The following is an 18,007-nucleotide window of genomic DNA, read 5'->3' as shown; positions in this document are numbered from 1 at the left end:
GTGCCTTTATATCTGAACTCTGCATGCAGCTCCAAGAATAGAATTTGCCCAGCTTTGCTATATATATACAACATTATCATGTTAGGCATCCATGAGAATCAGAGCTGTATATAGATGTGGAAGGGATGCGGTGGCTCAGTGGGTTAGGACGCTGAGCTTGTCGATCAGATGGTCGGCAGTTTGGCGGGTCGAATCCCGAGTGCCGCATAGCAGAGTGAGCGCCTGTTACTCATCCCAGCTTCTGCCAACCTAGCAGTTCGAAAGTACATAAAAATGCAAGTAGAAAAATAGGGACCACCACGGTAGGAAGGTAACAGCATTCCGTGCGCCTTTGGCGTCTAGTCATGCCGGCCACATGACCACGGAGACATCCTCGGACAAGCGCTGGCTCTTCGGCTTTGAAACGGAGATGAGCACCATCCCCTAGAGTCAGAAACAACTAGCACGCATGTGCAGGGGAACCTTTACCTTTACCTTTATATAAATGTGGTAATGTTATAGTATTAAAGTGCAGTAACTCATTTTTTTCATTTAAATACAGCACGAAGACATACTTTTTCACATAATTTTATACTTAATTTTATATCTAAGCATTAGATAAGGAAGCATTGATGCTGAGTTTTTTGGGACATAATCCAAAAATAGCTGTTTCAAAAACTAAATATGAAAACTGTGTCAGAATAAAAAAAACTGCCAGTGGTAGCTTTCCACATTGTCTAAGTATTTTGTGTTGCATATTCTTCCCATTGATGTCCAATATAAAATAATGGGCATTAAATTCACAATATGTTGTGTTCTACCATTTTAGAAACCACAAGTAGGTGAAACACTGTTGAGCTGTGCTAATATTTAGTATAACTAGAATTTCCAATGAACTGAAAGAACAGAAACTTCACAGCAAACAAAAAGTTTTAGTAATTCTAATCTGACATTCACGTACTACTGCTGATCGGCACATAGATGTATAATATCTACATAAAGCAGTGTTCCATGATGAAAATTAATCCAATGTGTCCATGTCAAATAAAGCAATGAAGGAGCATTTCCTCAACATTTCATCCATTTCAGCTTAATACTCTAGAGACCTTTGTAAATCTAGTTCATAACTCAACAACGTGTAAAGGAAGATGGAGAGCAAGATAAATACGTTGCTAAAAAAATGTATTAAAGAAAGATAGTGTTTTAAACTTTCTTGCATTCTTTTTTTAAAAAAACAAAAAACACAAATGCATTTCTCAAATAATAAGAATAAAAGCAGCTTTATTGGATCAGACTAAAGGTGAGCTAATCCAGTGATCTGTTCTCAATTGCGGCCAGTCATACAATCAACCATGTAAGCAGGTCACCAAAACAAATGTTCTATTGCATATTTTATTAGTTCCATTTTAACCAGCCAGAAAATGTGCCGAGTATAAACAATGACTTCACTTTAACTAAACTTGCCCTAAACTTAACTCAACTGGGGTCTTGCTGCTATCACAGGGAGGGACGGGTTTTTTATCATCTTGGATTCTTCGTATTTGCTTGACTCTTGTACATTTTGTCTGGTTTCTTTATTTTCTTTTAGCCAAGCAAGGAAGCAGTTATATAATTTTATAATGTGATGAATGCATTCATCATCTGTATTCCTCCATATAGGGGGCTCCAAAATGTGAATGTATATTATGGCAAAGGTGGCATTTTGCACTATAAACTGATGATTTCCTGGAAGTTAGGCACATAAATCTGATGCCGTTTCATAACATTAAAGCTAATCTTGTGTCAATTTATTTTCAAAATCTCATCTCTGTCTACAGAAAAAAAAATTATAATATGAAGTCCACAGACTTTTTCAAACAAGTTCATCTGCAAAAGAAAACTGTTGACATTAGGCCTCATTTGCTCTGAGAATAAAGAAAAGTCTTCTTTTTTGTTTAAATGGCCTTCTTTCCATGATTCATTGCTTAACAAACATGGCAAGGTTCCATCCAAAAAAGGTGCCGGAACTCCGTTCTGAGCGTTCTATGAGAAAAAAAGCCCTACATATACATATACATATACATACACACACACATACATATACACACACACATACATATATACATACATATACATACACATACACATATATGTATGTATTAAAACTACGCTGTAAAAAAGCAGGAGGTTTTCAAGAAACCTGTAGTGTCATTGTCCCAAAAATAGTAAATGGAACAAAAGAAAATATCACCTATAGTATAGTAGTTCAATGTTGTTGTTGTTGTTAGTTGCGAAGTCGTGTCTGACCCATCGTGACCCTATGTACAATGTTCCTCCAGGCCTTCCTGTCCTCTACCATCTTCTGGAGTCCATTTAAGCTCACGCCTACTGCTTCAGTGACTCCATCCAGCCACCTCATTCTCTGTCGTCCCCTTCTTCTATTGCCCTCAATCTTTCCCAGCACTAGGCTCTTCTCCAGTGAGTCCTTCCTTCTCATTAGGTGGCCAAAGTATTTGAGTTTTAGCTTCAGGATCTGGCCTTCTAAAGAGCAGTCAGGGTTGATCTCCTCTAGGACTGACCGGTTTGATCGCCTTGCAGTCCAAGGAACTCGCAGGAGTCTTCTCCAGCACCAGAGTTCAAAGGCCTCAATTCTTTGGCGCTCAGCCTTTCTTATGGTCCAGCTTTCACTGCCATACATTGCAACTGGGAAGACCATAGCCTTGACTATACGCCCAAATTAATGATATGTTTGGGACAGATGTGTGAGAATGTCCTGAGACATCACGTAAGCTCCACCCTATTCAGTCAGACTGCAGGACTAAGTAAATGGCTAAACATATTGCACCTAACCTCATGCTCCAAAACTGAAAATCCATATAAGCAGCATAAAATAAATAATACAGTAGCAACCATGGTGAAAAGTGGCTGGATCTGGGAAGCAGATCAGCTAAAGTTATATACATAAAAGTAGTTCTTGACTTACAACCACAATCGAGCCCAAAATTTATGTTGCTAAAGCAAGATAGTTTTGCCCCATTTTGCAACCTTTCTTGCCACAGTTGTTAAGTGAATCACTGCAGTTGTTAAGTGAGTAACAAAGCTGTTAAGTGAATCTGGCTTCCCTATTGACTTTGCTTGACAGAGTCTCAAAAGAAGATCATGTGTCCCCCACGATGCTGCAACCGTCCTATATGCATGCCAATTGCCAAATTTTGTCCAAATTTTGATCACCTAAACCATGGACATGTTGCAACGATTGGAAATGTGAGAAATGGTAATCGGTCACTTTTTTCAGTGCTGTTTGTAACTTCAAATGGTCACTAAACAAATGGTTGTAAGTCAAGGACTACCTGTATTCTACTTATGTGGAATAGGGACTTCTGCATACCAGAAACATGTCTGGGTAACTTTATTTTTGTTTTCTTCAGCTGCTATTCTATGAATGATAGAGACCATAAGAATCATTGCTTATATTAACTCTACCTTTCTACCTGTTACTCTTTAGATAGGATGGGTTTCATTTTTATCTCCTGGAGACTGCACAATCATGCTAGCAGAAGTGATGGAACTTACACTGCAAATTCTTAGCAGGCAATAAGTTGGGAAAGGCTACCTTGTATTCTTTTGTTTTCCCTCGTTCCTTTTTTCCCCTCCTACAAGAACAATGGCTTTTCATTGCTAGGCACAAACCTTGTCTCTATTCTTCTCTGACAGCCCAAGTGAAAGAACTTGAAAAGTTAAAGACACAGGAAGGGGGGAAAGTGCTGACCCTAAGCAAGTTTGCATTTCAGCAAATTATACACCAAATTCCATCTGTTTATTATAGCCCTTAAGTGGCACAGGGGCTTTCAAGGAGTGCTTTGTAATTCCCAGGTGAGTAGCTACACATCTACCCTGCGATATAGGAGTTACCATAGAAACAGGTGCTTTTAAAAGTGTCATTCTTACTTTCCCATTTAACTCTTCGTTCTCTAGAACATGGCTTATTGTGTGCTGCTTGTACAAGAGAACACTGACCTGTGAACTGAAAAGCAAGTAATATTCTGTTATGATAAATACCCAAATTAGCTGCACGAAGAAAGTCCTAGGTTTCAAGTCTGACTTAGAGAGATGAAAAGAAAAAGAGGAAACCTTAAGACCCTGAAACCACTGCCAGGTAAATTCAAAATATGGATCTATCGTAAGCTCTTAGTTGTTCTATTCAAGACTCTGCATGACCCCAGACTCTCTTCCTCTCTCCACATAAATTGCCTCTACTTTTCCACCTTCCATTTTTCAAAGCTCTTCAGCATCCCAAAAAAGTATTCCTCGTTATTTAAATGTTCTAAATTGAACACCTGAACACCAACCTATTAGACATCATATCCTTTAAAATCCTACTCAATGCCTCCTTAAAAGAACATTGAAGACATTTCTTGAGATCCTAACTAGTTATATTGGCCTTATATTGGAAGCCTTCATGTCTCCAGCCCATATAAGCAATGAAGTCTATCACATTTGAATGCCACTAGCTGGGGGAACTGCTTTATTGCTGCTTCTCTTTTTTAAATCTTCCACAGAACCGCCTGCTTCATTCTCTGTAAAATACTATGCAAACCCACACTGACATCAACAGAATAATATTGGGCTAGATCAGACATGTCAAACACAAGGCCCGGGGGCCGGATCCGGCCCGCGAAGTGGTTTCATGTGGCCCGTGAAGCCATCCTGGAAACAGGGAACGGCCCCCACTGCCTTGGCCCTGGCCCAGAGACCCTTCTTCTGCCAGAGACCCCCAGATCTGTTCCACTCCTGCCCAGGCCCCCATAGGCACCCTTGATGCGAATGATGTAGAGCTGGCTACGCCCACCCAGTAGGCCATACACACTCTAGCCATGCCCACCCAGTAGGCCACACCCACCCTGGCCATACCCACCCGGCCCCCCGAGGGCACCACAATGCTGATGCAGCCCTCAATGAAATTGAGTTTGACACCCCTGGGCTAGATAGTCCAGTGGTGTAGAGGCCTGATTCAATGTCAATTAGTTAATAATATTAAATAATGAACAAAATCTTAAAAGGTGAAAGTTTCTCCTGCGCAGTTGTATTTATCTCTGTTTCTTAGCTGAGAGAGCCAGTGTTGTCTGAAGACATTTCCATGTTCATGTGGACAACATGAATATATCCAGAACACTGTTACCTTCCCACCAAAATGGTACCTATTTATCTACTTGCATTATCTACTGATACAGTAGATCCCTTGCTCTCTTTTTTTGCATTTGAAGAGAATCTGGGATGAATAGAGTAGCTAGAATCCTATTACCATGTCTCTCATCTCCAATATCTATATTTCAGCTTATTTGAAAAGTGAATCTGTATATATACCTTGAATGACCAAGTTACTGAATCTTATTGTTATGATCATTGGTAGAAATCAGCCTTTAGCATCCTGTGAGAAAATATGTCTATATTCTTCCTATTGTTCCTTATTTCCTTTCTTTTATAATTTTATTGTGTTGTATTTTGTATTTTGTTTGGTTTCCTTGTACATCGCTGAGATAGTTTGGAATTGGGCAATGCCTCCATTCCATTCTCTTCCATTAGCATGGAGTCAGTAACAAATAAGGCTCAAAATGGTATAACAAAATAAGGCTGTAGGAGGCATAACAAAACAAACTTACTGCATCATCCAGGATTTTTCCTGTGCTCTTTTTGCCAGGCGACTTTGTTGGGGAAGGGGAAGGAGAAGGAAGAGGAGTTGAAAGTGTCTCTTCTTGTTCAATCTCTTTCTCCAGCTTTATCAACCCAGAAGGCTCTACGCCAAACCTTTTAAAAGTACAGATTGAACCCTGGATTTATTAATCAGTTACATAATATTTTCATCAGTTGCTGAAAATTGTGAAAAAACCAAACTTCTAATAATCACATTAGAAATTCTTGCTTAAGATAAATCCTTAGACCTGTATTAGTTATGAGGGTAGACCTGAGGAAAAGCAACTACTGCATTGGTATTAACACAATCTTACGTGCTATATCAACATTACCATTTAATTTTGCACAGCGTTATATTTTATTTCCACAGCCCTGAATTTACTGACATAGAGCTTCTGAATTGTCGTTCTTCACAGAGGTCTCTTCCAGACAATTGTATTCCTCCATCATTAGAGATGAGCCCTTTCCCTATGACCCCACAATGCTCTCACTGGTTGCATGTGATCATGATATAAAGTCAAGTGAATACCAGCTTGACAAGCTGGTCAGTAGAGAAAAGCAGTTTGCACCAACAAATGTCACTATAATTATTCCCAATTTCCAAATTATTTGAAATGGTCAGAACACTTTGAATAATTCAAGTAAATTGAAATAAGAAATATCTGTAGTTTTAATGACTGGGCATCCGGGAAGTACCCTTGGTCAAAAGGCACAACTTAATACATTGCAGCATTTATTGCATAACATGGCTTGTTTCATTATACAAAGCTATTGGGCACACTCCTATTCTTTATGAGATTAAGGAGCAATTCATAGCCTTAAGAAGATTTTCTCCTTTCAGATTTTCCAGAAATATTGAGGCTCAGAATTACTAGCCATTATGCCGGAGCAGGAAAGACGACAGTGACCTATTAGAAAAGACAATGAGACCGGGGAATATTTTTTTTCTAATTTGTAGAGAATTCATACACATCTAATACAAAAATTTAAGTGCTGTTTGTTATGCAGTGCAGATCCAAGTCAAATTTACCTCACTGGCTTTTCTTTTTCTAATTTCAGATCACAGATTTTTAATAATGCATCTAGTACGGATACGCAGATATTGAGAGGCTGTAAATTATTCTCACTGGACCCTGTCTATTCACTTACTCATAGCTTCTGTGCTCTTCAAGTGAATACAAATTCATTTTCTCTTCCACTTCAACATCTTATAATGCAATATATCCTATTTAATGGCTTAAGAGTGTTTTCTCCCCGGCTTAGCTGTTACCTTTCTTTTGTTCCAGTCCCTTATATTAAATGGTACTGCATCTACATATGCTTATATCTTGATACACATTAAATGAAGATTAAATTTATATGGAAAATTTGATTTATTCAACTCTGCTTAATCAATTCTTTCTTCTTGTAATTTATTATTATTATTAATATGGTGGGATTAGAAACTGTATTCACTTGAAAGTAATGCCAGCAAAGTATAAACTGCTTTATATAGTAACTTTTAGTGGAAAGGTCAGGTGGACAAGATTGAGCAATTTAACTTAAAGTGATGCAAAGAGAGATGCAAATTAACTTTCAGTGATAGCAAAGATCAGAATCGTTAAAGATATAGATTTTTCAATGGGAGAATGAGGACAAATTCCTTCTAATTAGATTTGGAGACAGTATTATGGAATCTTAAGAACTAATCAATCAGTCCTCAAAGAAATTAAGATTTACTGCCTGATTGAAGCAAGTAGAAACTCACATATTTTGATCACATAATACAAAACAGATGATTATTATATTTGCCAAGATGGGAGAGTATAGAATAAAACTGATAGTCAGGATGAGGGATATTTCTCTGGAAGAGTTCTAGATTGTCAGATAAATGTCAAGACATAAGGCATGTGTCCATACATCACCAGGAATCAGGTCCAACTCAGTAGTAATTAACTATAAATTCTGGATCTTGCAAGCCTAATGGACCTGGAAGGAAAGTGTGTGAGTAGGGTGAGTTTCTCACTTCATATCCTTCTTCTGAGAACTAATAGAGTACTGCCCTCTATGGATCTAAGAGACATCTTTGAATTCTTTTTCCTCCCTTTTGAGTTCCCTGCAAATGCCATATGATAGAAGTATCCCATTCTATAAGAGGGTGGAATGGGATGCCTTCATTCTGTTTGGAATTCCATGTTCTCTATATGAGAGAAATATTAAATAAAATACCTTTAGTGAAAAGGGTAGGGAACTTTCTTTCATCATGGAGACAATGGCCACAAACAGAAAGACAATTTTTGTCCACAGCTGACTTTCTCAGTCAGGCATGGCAGCTTTAATACAGCAGTTTATAAATGTAAAAATAAATTATTTTAGTGCAATGGGTTTATGTAGCCATCTTACTATATCTACGTTTTACTGAACTTTATATATTTAGGTGGGTAGACCATCATTCATGATTTATCTTGGCAAACATAGGTTTTGCCTTCCTCACAGCATTATCTTTTGGTCTGTTTGTATTTCTATTGTTGGTTATTATCTGCTGTTGTTACTGTCACATATTTTCACTTGAAGTACTAAAAGCAATGGGAATGGCCCCCTTTCCCCCTCAGCATATTGATGGCACTTCCAGACTTCAGCCTCCCACAGGAGCTGGCAAGCCTACAAAGTCTTATATCAAAGGTTGGGTATTTGTTGAGATAATGGTGTGAACTCTTATTACTTCCCTATCCACTCTGGAACAGCGTAACCATCCATGGTCCAACATTTGAAATTTTTGCTTTGTGTTCTTTCAAACTTTGGAAACATTAACAAATCAAGTTAGGTTTATTTATATCTTACTTTCCATTCCCACTGCTTCCACTCCTATTTCCCTGATTTTTGCTGCTAGCACTGTAACAAAATTTCTTTTTAATCTGAGGCTAACTACCTTAACACAAAAGAAGTCAAAAGTCATCTCAACTCGTTATTTTACTTGCGCTGAAGTAGACTGAAAAAAGGCAGTTCATATGAGAAAGAGGATCATGATGATGATGCAAAGATATATGATCCTATTACTGTTTACAATAATGACCCAAGGCAAAAAGATCCCAGTTACTGAAACAAATACTCTGACTTGAACACACCAAATAATCTGCGTAATAGAAAAATCAGTCCTCTATTACGGATTTGTTTTCAGGATGGGTTTTTCCCCCAGCATTTTGAAGATGACATACAAGCTCTATCACATTTTTTTTCAATAAACCTTGACTGTTTTGTTTGAACAACTGCCCCCAATATGCTCCATGTGTAGTAATAGTTGGACCTTTGCCTTGACCCAGACTAGTATAAATGTTAGTTTGACAGTGCACTGAACCACTAATTTTCTCTGTTTCTGCTGCTGCCAAGGGTGACATTCTAGCAGCTAGCTCATTCTTTAAATAAGTTTGCCTACCTGGCTGCAATCCTTCCAAGCTCAAGCAAACAAAGGCACACTTCTCTGGGCTGCTTGTGGAGGACTGTAAAGCAAATTGGAGACAAAAAGTGTTTACAGAGAAGGCATTTGAAGCACTGAATGATACTTGCTTGTACTATGTTGAAACTACAGGATTGAATGGCTGACATAGATAAATAAAAGTAAGGCTACAACAGTTTATTGAAAAATTAAAATCTGGATGGCACATGCTGTCTTAGAAGAAGACAACTCTTGTAAGATGACATCTGATGTGAAACATGCAGGCTTCATTAAAGGCATACATAGAAATTAATTGAGTTTAGGAACTAAGGAACCTCTGTTCCTCAGTACATTGATCTAAATTGATTCATTAATGAATAAGTCATTTTTTTCCTTCCAGATGTTTATGTATGTAGGGTTTTTTTTTAAAAAAAGTTATACATCACAAACATACAACTGGTCACTCTTTGAAACATACTGTACATTAAACAGGTCAGAACTAATAAGATCTTTACATAAATAAGGGAGGGAATTTGCAGAATAAAGTGGGTTTAAAATAGGTTAGTCTGGCACAGGACCATTTTAAAGTTAGGTTTTTTGGTTCCCAAAGTATAAAGACAATTGGTTTTGCAAACTTAAAAGTTTTGTTCAGACAGCTAAACTTTTATCAAATTGCATACGGAAAAAAATCACTAATATGGTTCTCATAGATATTCCATGTGGTAGCTTTGAATCTGATGTGTTGGTAGCAATCACCCTACTAAGATCAAAACGGGAAGAGTCCTTGAAAACTGACTCACATGGGGCACATAAATTAAGTACATATTAAAATACTCTTAACATAAATTAATTCTGAAATATCCTGCGGGGATATTTAAAAAAAATGTTCAAATTTTTAAAGCAATATAACAATTCAAGAAATGACAGAGGTGAGAATGGGAGAATGTGAACAAGTGAAAGTTGGTTCCTACAAAAGTGTTCATTTGTGGATGCAAATTAATTTGTTTCTGTGCATCTGGTCACAGCCATCTGTCTACATCTCATTTCATGATGAACAATGTCAAACAGTGAAACTGTTATTAAAGCAAATAGGACAATATACTGTAGACAACATTCAACCATTAAAAAAAAATCATGCTATGCTAAGAATGTGATGCCATATATGAAAGCAAGACTTCTCATTTCTGATTATCTATTAGATGCTGTTGAACAAAACAAGTGGTGAGAAGAATTATTATTATAGAAATGTATACTTACTGTTTTGCATTTTGTAGAACTAGAATTACTGTTTCTATCTATGAAATGCCAGATTTTTTAGAAGTTAAATTACATTATTCTTATCCTCCTTATTATTATCTTCTTATGGCTTTGACAAAATGTCAGGGACAGTTGTAGTTACAAATAAAAATGCACTAAAGATGCAAGTTATACAGGCATATTCATGAAAATAATTACTTTCAAATGTATTTGCTCTTGGGTACACTCGGATCTATAAAAAAATATCTGTATGATTTGCAGCTTAATTTCCAAGACAATTTTAGCTTGGTATATACAAAAATTAAGGGTGTACTATAAAAATATATAGTGTTTATACACTATGTAGAAAGTAGGACAATTAAAGGTAATAAATAATCCAGAAACCCAGTAAGGTTAATTAGGTCATATCAATTGGTGAAGATAAATATAAATTAATTGTTAAGTTAGGAAGTTCATTACTAAGAAACATTACTAAGATTGCTCATTACTAAGAAACATCATTTAAAACATACAACCAGCAAGGAGGAGTTTGCCTTCAGTTACAATGAGATATTCATTTTTTGCCCAAAATCTAGTGTGCAAAACTGGGTATTTTTCAATCCTTACTGATTATTTCATTTGAAAGCCTTCCTTCATCTGATATACAATAGAAACTTTATTAACTTTTCTGAATATTGTTCACTTAGTTTCATGTGCTGAATTTTTTCTTCTGTCCAGTTTCCAACACTAATTGAAATCATCATGATCAATATGTTCTACTGACATTAGGCTGGAAAAAAACATTGCAGGCAGTCTATATCAGCTGCAGGTGATTGAGTTTCTTAATTTTAAAGTAGCATTGTTTATGCAATAATATAAATAAAAATGTACAGTAAATAAATCACAGTAAAAAACACAAAATTGTGAATAGTTCAAGCAAACTTTGTGAAAGACACAGACAGAATTAAAAAAAAAGACTTATTCTGATGCAACTGTGAAGGAGAAGAATTAGTTAATTCATTTGCTCTGTCATGTTCCAAAACAGAGACTCCTAAATTGCATTTTCAAAAAAGTACATTAAAAGTTTTAATTACATTAAAAATGTAATGCCAAAGCAAAGACCTTAGATTAATCAATAAATTTGGTCATCCCAGTAAGAAATGGAATATACATCTACTCATAAATGAGCTTCACCATAGGTAGAACCTCCAAATGATATAATTTGTAGCATTAGACAGCAATACAATGAAGGAAACAACTGTCAATCGAGAAAATGTCATTGCATCCTAATGTTAAAATGCACACTACACCCTTACAAATTTATAAGGCACCAGAGAGGTGCATGCACTGTTGGCAAGCATCACCATATCTTTATTATTTGTAATTCTTATTTTTATTTTACAGTGCATTTTTAACCACAGGTCTAGGATAAGGCGGCATGCCAAGTGGAATAACTAAGTAAGTAAATCTAGGCCCATTAGATTCAGTGTCACTCCCACAGGATAACTGCTATATCAGTTTTTTAGTGGACCGTCACATATGACCATCATAATAGGTTGGAAAGAAGTCACAGTTGCAGAAAACTGATAACTTATGATGTAGATTTTATTCCAATGTGGTAAAGCTGAAAGTGATACATCATAAGGTGGTGGCTTGCTGGGTGGCTTTTTATCGTATATGCAGATTGCAGATGAGGACCAGGTCCACTTATGTGGCAAAAGTCCTGTTGTGTGTTGCATCAAAATGAGTCAGAATCAATCAAATTATGTATGCAATAGGTATGCATAAGAGTCACACGAACTAGTGATGGAAGAAAAAAATACTGTAAAAGCACTCCAAAAATAAATCACATTTATTAGCATGCTTAGCAAACCCTTTTCTTGCTCAGCAGATTCTTTGAAGAAAAAGGTGAAGGTTCATTGCCTCCAAGTCCTATAACCATTAAACAACATAGGACAGTCACACGTACTTGAAAATAGAGCATTGCATGTTTACACAGCAAGTGCACACAGAACTGTTGATTGTCAGTTAAAAACTACAACTGTATTTCACAAGAGCTTTTGGCAGTAGGTAGCAACCACCCACACAATACTGATTCCTCGTAGTTTGCAAAAAGAAAAGAAAAAGTTTGAACCGTAAAGAATAAGTGATGTATAAGAAATCAAGCTCTTTTTTTGCTTTGCTTTTGCTTTGCTTTCTTGCACAACAATAATCAAGTTTTGCAATATTACAAAGTGGGAGTTCTGTAGGCTGATCTCTGGTCCCCTATTCCCTATGTCAACAGGATTGATGATGAACAGGGAAAGATAGAGCATTTAAAACCAAACAACAAATGGCTACAAGATAAAACTCTTCTTTTAGATCTGTAATAAAATATGTTGAATTCTGTTGTGTACAAAGTGCCAACAGCAGTTGAAAAAAAGGTTAATGGTGCTTTGCAGACTGTTCCTCCTTGGTTTCCTTCATGACTACTTCTTAATCCCACTGATTAAAATCCTTTCCTTGTATAATACATCATTCCTTTGCCTTTAAGGAAATGCCAGCAACTTGGTTCTTTGTTATACCTGTCAGACATTCAGTAGAAGAATTCTCATAATTTGTCAACAATTATGAGAGCTGGACCTAATGGAAAATGACTATATGTCTAAAGAGACTGAATGCCCTATCACCACCATTAATCTATACATTTCATCTATCAAAGCATTTCAGTCAGATCACCTAAGCTTCTGAAGACTACATAGGCAGCAGACATTTCTATCATAAAGAACAAATGCTAGAGTAAAGCCCACAATGTAGAACAGCCAAAATATATACCAATTAGTGGCATGGAAATTATATGCGTTTTGATTTTATTTTATTTCATTTACTGCACAGCACATAGACAAATATAGCTACAGTGATATAATCTTCAGATTATTTTGAATAGGAACACATGGAATATATTCTACTGGGCAAATGTCAATGTAACGCTGTCAGAGGAAAAGATAGGTGTCTCTCTGGAGTTAGTTTATGAAATAGGAAAAAAAAAATGATGCAATTACTTCCTACCCATTCAATTTTCTAAAGAAAGCTGCAACTTGTGTGTGAAATAAACCTATAATGTTTCTCAGGTCTGTCATAGTGAAAGCCCAATGGTATGTTTTAACAAAGTGTTACACACAGATGCAAACACACACATGGGTGGGGGATGGAGGAAGAGAGAGAGAGAGAGAGAGAGAGAGAGAGAGAGAGAGAGAGAGAGAGAGAGAGAGAGAGAGAGAGAGAGAGAGAGAGAAGAGTGTACACGGGAGGTTGGAGTCTAAATCTTGTGATTAGTTCCTTACTTCCTTCATTCTTCTCTGGATATCTCTGGATATCTCACTTCAACCTTGCCTCAAGGTGCAATTCAAATTAAAATCAAACCAAATCAAACCAAACCATATATTTGCACATTCTGGACACAAGGGAAGGCGGGGGAAAGCTCCTAGCTATTCTCTGATCCCCACCTAACAACAAACTTTGTGTGGTTTGATAGTAACCTCATTTACAAACCCAAAGAATGCCTCTAAGAATGAGTTGGCCAGAAAAGCAAACTTTTGATGCAAGCAATCTGAAAAGAAACAATTTGGAAAACAAGCCCTGATTATTTAAACAATTCTACAATCTGCAAAGAGATTATTCTAGTTGCATCTTTGGTCACAAAAGATCTTTTAAATAAAGTAATTTGTCTAATTGAAAGGATATGTGGCCAAACATCACATTCTATAGAAGTAATAGGCTGTGATCACAACCAGCCACTCTGACTTAAGCAATTACAACTGCTTTTAATTTCTATGCTTATGGCACATACTGTATAACCTGTCATAATTTCCTACCCCGTCATGAGTTACATTCACTTCATTTGAGTAGTGTTATGTGTGTTGTAGCATGTGTTATGACAGGAAAAGCACAACATACTTTCTAAATTGGGCATGGCTAATATAAAGGCACAAAATGTCAATCATAAGACAAAAGGGCCTTTTATACTTCTCTGTTCAAGCTTCACCTTAAATGGTGTATCAATGCACGTTAAGTAATCTCAATTTCTCAGCCCTTTTCTCTCTCTCCCTGAAATAAGCAGAATTATCCATAATGTCAATAAAACAAGCAAGAAGCCCATATTCAGAATCTATTATTTATCCCAAGGGTGGAATTAAGAGGCCAAGATGAGCAACAATGAGATATTAACATAAAAGAGGCCAATGCCTTTTTGAAATTAAATTCAGACAGGACTGTTATACTCATATTTGCTGCATGACCTTCTGCTTTGCAAGTACTTAACTGATGGAATGCGTGAATCTACTTCTCTCATAATTGAGGCATACATTGAATATCACTCTCAGATAAGATAATATAACCTTTATTGTAATTTTTTAATGTGGGAACAATGACACACATTAAAAATGACATTTAGTTGCCCGCTTTCAAAGTGAACACATACATGACACACATGTAAACATACTATATACAACATATACATACTATATAGAACATATATAGAGACCTACATCCCTACATATAAATAACATATAAATATTAAACACAGAAAGAAAACAAAAGGGACCAACAAATATTACCGCATAATTGGAAATTTCTGACTTGAGAAATCTAGAACCCTGAGATTCAGTAAGTAGATCTAAATGCAATTAGTGGCCGGGGTTATGATGGAATCACTGGTCTACCCCAACAACGATACAGGTAGTATTTTTAACATTTGTATTATTGTGTTTTATTGTTGTTAGCCGCCCTGAGTCCTTTGGGAGATAGGACAGCATATAAGTCCCAAAAATAAATAAATAAATAAATAAATAAATAAATAAATAGTCCTTGATTTACAACCACAACTGAGTCCAGTGTTTCCACTGTTCAGCAAGGTGGTTGTTAAATGAGTTGTATCTGATTTTACAAACTTTTTTTTGCCGTGGTTAAGCAAATCACTGCAGTTATTTGCATGGTTGTTAGGCAAATCTGGCTTCCCCCTCCATTGACCTTGTTTGCTGGAAAATGGCTGTAAAGGTTGTAAAGAATAGAATAGAATAGAATAGAATAGAATAGAATAGAATAGAATAGAATAGAATAGAATAGAATAGAATAGAATAGAATAGAATGGAATGGAATGGAATGGAATGGAATGGAATGGAATGGAATGGAATGGGATAGGATAGGATAGAATAGAATAGAATAGAATAGAATAGAATAGAATAGAATAGAATAGAATAGAATAGAATAGAATAGAATAGAATAGAATAGAATAGAATAGAATAGAATAGAATAGAATAGAATAGAATAGAATAGAATAGAATAGAATAGAATTGTTGGAAGGGACCTTGTAAGTCATCTAGTCCAACCCCCTGCCCAAACAGGAGATCCTACACCATTTCTGACAGATGGCAGTCCAGTTTCTTCTTGAAAGCTTCCAGTGATGAAGCTACCACCACCTCTGCAGGAAATCTGTTCCATTGGTTGATTGTTCTCACTGAAAGAAAAGTTCTCCTTATTTCTAGGTTGAATCTCTCCTTGATCAGTTTCCATCCGTTATTCCTTGTCTTGGCCTTATGACACCAGGATGCTGCAACTAATGTAAATACATACTGGCTACTAAGCAACCACATTTTGATCATGTGACCATGAAAGCCGCTGCAACAGTTTTAAGTGCATGAACCAGTTGTAAGTCACTTTTTTCCAGTGCCGCTGTAACTATGAACAGTCACTAAACAAATGGATGTAAGTCGAGGGCTACTTGTATACTGTATGGATGGTGTCAGACTTTTCCTTGCCTCTTCTAGAGTAAAAGCCAGGCCAGCAGGGATTCTAGAATGACGTGGTTTTGACAAGTAGATTTATTTTAAAAATAATAGAGATGACATTAAATTAAAAAAAAATCTGGAAATTGCCAACAATAGAATGCAAGCCCTATTTAAAATGAAGTAAAATTCAATTTTTGTGCTTCTTTTTCCTTCCTGTGCAGTGCATATTTTATATAATATAATATTATATTATATGACAACTTGGACTGTTTGTTTTCTGATCCTAGCAGCTATAGCATAAGCCTGCATCTAACAGCAGGGATTCTAACCTCAACCTTTCAAATTCCTTGCATAAATATATAATCATTTGAAGCCATTAACATTCATATCTTGCAAGTGGGAAATCTTGGCACAATGATATAAATGATCAACATAATGGCAGCCCTAACTTGCCATGGGTTAATTATTGGAAACAAGAGCCTCTTACAAATCTACTGCAAAATCATTCAGAGATTTATCATTTAACCTCCCTTTTCTTCCATCTATTAGTTACTTTGGGACAAGGCTGTTGAAAAGAATTAGATTAATAAAGACAATATGGGAAATGAGACAGGAACTAAAAGAGGAATTAAAACAAGCATTTTCTATGCCCAATACCCATCTACATGCTTTTTTCATATCTTTTCATGAAAAGGCTGAGTTGCCTTGGCAACTGCCAGAGTGCTAGAGCCATAGAGTCATGAAGTTTTCCATAAATCGTTGCAAACAACATGTTTTCAGTAATGTCACACAAGAACATATTTCACGGCATCACTGAATACTGTCTAGCATAATTTTTTTACAAATTTTCCTCCAGCTAGTATTTGCACTATAATGGGAAATATATATATAAGGAATATAAGCTATTCCTTCATTTAAATAAACACCCAAAGGTAATCAAGTTATCTCTTTAATATAGGTTTAGCAAGGAGTAAGGTAAAACAGAAGGGAACATCTTATTAAATTATTCAGTTGCTAGATAATGAAATACATTTAAGGAAATGATTTTAATCAGGTTTCTATCACTCAGATGATAACCAAGGAAATGGTTTGGTAAAGTAATATACTGAAAACTTTTCCTTTTTAGTTTTGCTCTTTGAAAGAACTAACTCAACTATGGAAGATTCACTTTAGGTTTTATTCTACTATTATAAATTGAAGATGGAGTACTATACAAAACCAAAACAACTGAGACTTTCTGTTACATAATTTCCAGATGGAGAACTTAATCTGTCAAAGGATATTAAGTTGCCATTGATTTATTTAGTCCTCTACTGAAAGGGTACTGAAAAGATGAAAAAAAAAGCTAGAGAAAAGAACTTCATGTAATGAAATAGCTGATTGAAACCCAGCTATTTTTTTTCTTATATCATCCTTCAATTCATATTTACTCAGTAGCTTATATAAGGAAAGCAAAATATAAATGCAAAAATATAATTGTAGTATATTAAAAACCAAATGTAGCATATACATCCAAGAAAGTACAATTTGATGAAAAAATATCAGCAGCTTTTTAAAAAGGTGGTTGATGCTGAAAGAGAACTAAAGTAGACATCAACAAGCAGGTAACCATTCTTTGAAAAGTCATTTCAAGAAAAGGCAGTTTGTCTGGGAGCTACCGAATTCACTTTAGGGGAAAGACCGTAATCAACAAACAGGAGAAGAAAATTCTCCACAGCAATTTTTTTTTCCTGAAGAGGTGAGGAAAAAAAATCCAAAAAAATACCTTGGGGTGGGAGGGAGGGAAAGTTCTCTGACAAAGATTGATTCACATCTACAAAAGGAAATATTTCAAAGGGATCCAAATAACAGAAGATTAAAAAAAAAGTTCATAAGTTCTAGAACCGCATCATAAGAATTATGATGCCTAAATGCCATGGGTCCGGATTATTTACAGGAGCACCTT

At 36.0% G+C, this 18,007-nt stretch overlaps 1 protein-coding gene across 1 annotated transcript in view; it reads right to left on the bottom strand.

The window, feature by feature from the left end:
• GAS2 (growth arrest specific 2) overlaps positions 1–18,007 on the bottom strand; it is a gene marked incomplete at both ends in the record, with an annotated part of 107,328 nt that overhangs the window by 29,903 nt on the left and 59,418 nt on the right. The window contains 2 exons of the mRNA XM_083348591.1: positions 5,619–5,763; positions 9,062–9,125. Of these exons, the coding sequence (XP_083204717.1) occupies positions 5,619–5,763; positions 9,062–9,125 (209 nt within the window). The remainder of the gene's footprint in view (positions 1–5,618; positions 5,764–9,061; positions 9,126–18,007) is intronic.

The sequence above is a fragment of the Vipera ursinii genome, assembly GCF_947247035.1.
Source record: "Vipera ursinii genome assembly, chromosome: 1".
Lineage (NCBI taxonomy): Eukaryota > Metazoa > Chordata > Lepidosauria > Squamata > Viperidae > Vipera > Vipera ursinii.
Note: the sequence above shows the minus strand (reverse complement) of the source record. Positions and strands in the feature narration are given on the sequence as shown.